The sequence below is a fragment of the Saccostrea cucullata genome, unplaced genomic scaffold, assembly GCF_032062105.1.
Source record: "Saccostrea cucullata isolate Sc308-1 unplaced genomic scaffold, CSIRO_AGI_Scuc_v1 ctg10995, whole genome shotgun sequence".
In the NCBI taxonomy this organism is placed as follows: Eukaryota; Metazoa; Mollusca; class Bivalvia; order Ostreida; family Ostreidae; genus Saccostrea; species Saccostrea cuccullata.
In genome coordinates, this window is record NW_026931092.1 from 44,014 (window position 1) to 46,039 (window position 2,026).

The 2,026-nt window shown below is 35.5% G+C and overlaps 1 protein-coding gene across 1 annotated transcript; it reads left to right on the plus strand.

Moving 5' to 3' along the window:
- Positions 1 to 19: 19 nt before the first annotated feature.
- On the plus strand, positions 20 to 1,641 carry LOC134231381 (transmembrane protein 18-like). Its single transcript, XM_062713347.1, has 4 exons — positions 20 to 180; positions 881 to 998; positions 1,228 to 1,282; positions 1,521 to 1,641. Exons 1-4 carry the CDS (start codon positions 109 to 111, stop codon positions 1,624 to 1,626), a joined length of 351 nt encoding a protein of 116 aa, XP_062569331.1. The 5' UTR covers positions 20 to 108; the 3' UTR covers positions 1,627 to 1,641.
- Positions 1,642 to 2,026: the final 385 nt, after the last annotated feature.

The window sequence follows — 2,026 nt, forward strand, 5'->3', positions numbered from 1 at the left end:
TCGGACCGTTTCATTTTTGATCGGGTTCGATATTCCAATGTACTCGACATGTAAACACGACGTGGGGATCAATGCGGTGCGGATGAGGGAATAAGAATCTCTATTAACATGGAAAGTACAGGACCAGAGAGACCTGTTAGAATCGACGAAGTCAATGACTTCTTCACTTACATTGCCACGGTAAGAACAGTAATGTTAGATGCATATCGTCAGAAATGATGTTGGAACATTCGCGAATGTTGTACACACTGTAAACTGCGTATATATATAAATATTTATTAATCGGTGGGACAAATCCGATCCACCAGTTAGAGATAAAACAAATATGCACATTCAATATTTGATTATGCCTATGTTCAAAAGTTTGTTGTGCAACATGTAATGATCAAAAACGACCGCTGGTCAACTGAACAGGTACTGGGCACGAGCACTGGAAGTTTCATGTAAATATTGAGTATGTGCATGTGCAAGTTTTTTTTGTACATACATATACTCAATATTTACACTTCAAGTGCCTGTGGTACTGGGTCCTGGTTTGACCGTGAAGTGTCAAGGAATATTACCAACACTATTGATATAATTATCATATTATGTATAAAAGCAAATTCAGCATGTTCAGTAGGTATACATATCTAGAAATCAAGACAAGTACCTGTGATCAGCTGCTCCTAACAGAATAAGTGAGCATAATCTGGACAAAATCTAATGGCATAATTGCATCTAGGAAAAGCATGCTAAGCCAACACACCTGAGGTCCTCCCAAAGAAAAATAAGATGTTGTTGAAGGGGAGCCTTGTTCATAGTTTATTCAGATCAATTTTCATTTAGTAGTGTAAGGAACTTTCTTAATAAAACTCACAATGATGTTTTATCTGAGTAGATTGACTGGACAGAGAAGTGGCTGATAGCACTCTTCATGTTCCATATCACCTGTTTCTTCCTGATCCTTGTCACTCGTAGAAGTGGAGCAATCCAGGCTGTTATATTTGTTATTTTACGTAAGTACAGATACATATTCTGCATTAATAAATCTGGAAAAGGAGAAAGCCACATTCCAAACCCTTACAAAGTTATCAAACTTTAGGATGCATATTCCTGTTGACTTAAATTTGCTAACATTTGAACTCCTGTGATTTATGCTACCTATCTGGAGTATTAATATTAATTGGTATTTCTTTGCAATCACTAGTGAATTTAGAGTGTTCCATTTTTTAACCTCTATTGCAGTTTTGTCTGTGTATTTTGCTGAGAATTTAAATGAGCTGGCAGCTAAAAATTGGAAGTAAGCATTTTTCCATTTGTGTAAATTGATTACGAACAGAATCTGTGATTAAAACATTGCTTTTACTGTAGTGTTTTCCAATGCGTAAAAGTACAGTGATTAGTTTTAGTTATTACTTCAGTATGAAAACTTAAATGTAGTGCAACAGAACCACCCAATCACCTTGTGAAATGTTTTCATGATAAGTTAAAAGAAATCATCATGGTAATTATTCAATGCATTATTTTTCTTGTTTAAGACTTTTTACGAAGGAGCAGTACTTTGACAGCAATGGGTTGTTCTTCTCTACTGTTTATTCCACACCTGTCCTGTTCAACTGTCTGTTTTTGCTGGTAAGTATTTAACTAGCGTTACTATCTTACACTAAGATCAATTCAGTACAGAGAGAACTGAAGACTCCAAAATATTTATTGTCCGCCATTGAAAGAGCTTTCAGAAAGACCGTGAAAAGTGGTGGCTTGGATTAAAACTTAACTGCTAGCCAAAATAAAACACACCTCACTGCCGACTTACATGCAGATCTTCATTTCGGATATTTATCATTTGTCACTAACAGTATTGGAATACTGTGCATAATTAAATCATCAAGTCAACATCTTTTTTTAAAATTCATTAATGCTTAAGATAAATTTGTATTTAATCCTGTTTGGGGTTATGTGCTTTTTAAATTCACATCCATTCTAAGTAACATCAGTGTCCGAAATCTTTGTAATTAGGGCCCCGCAAGGATTTGCGGGTGCCCTA

What these genes read in the sequence shown, in the direction of transcription:
- LOC134231381 (XM_062713347.1), top strand. Translation starts at nt 109, where the DNA reads ATGGAAAGTACAGGACCAGAGAGACCTGTTAGAATCGACGAAGTCAAT. An exon ending in TCTTCACTTACATTGCCACG is followed by an intron (nt 181 to 880) that starts GTAAGAACAGTA and finishes TTATCTGAGTAG; the next exon opens with ATTGACTGGACAGAGAAGTG. An exon ending in TGTTATATTTGTTATTTTAC is followed by an intron (nt 999 to 1,227) that starts GTAAGTACAGAT and finishes CCTCTATTGCAG; the next exon opens with TTTTGTCTGTGTATTTTGCT.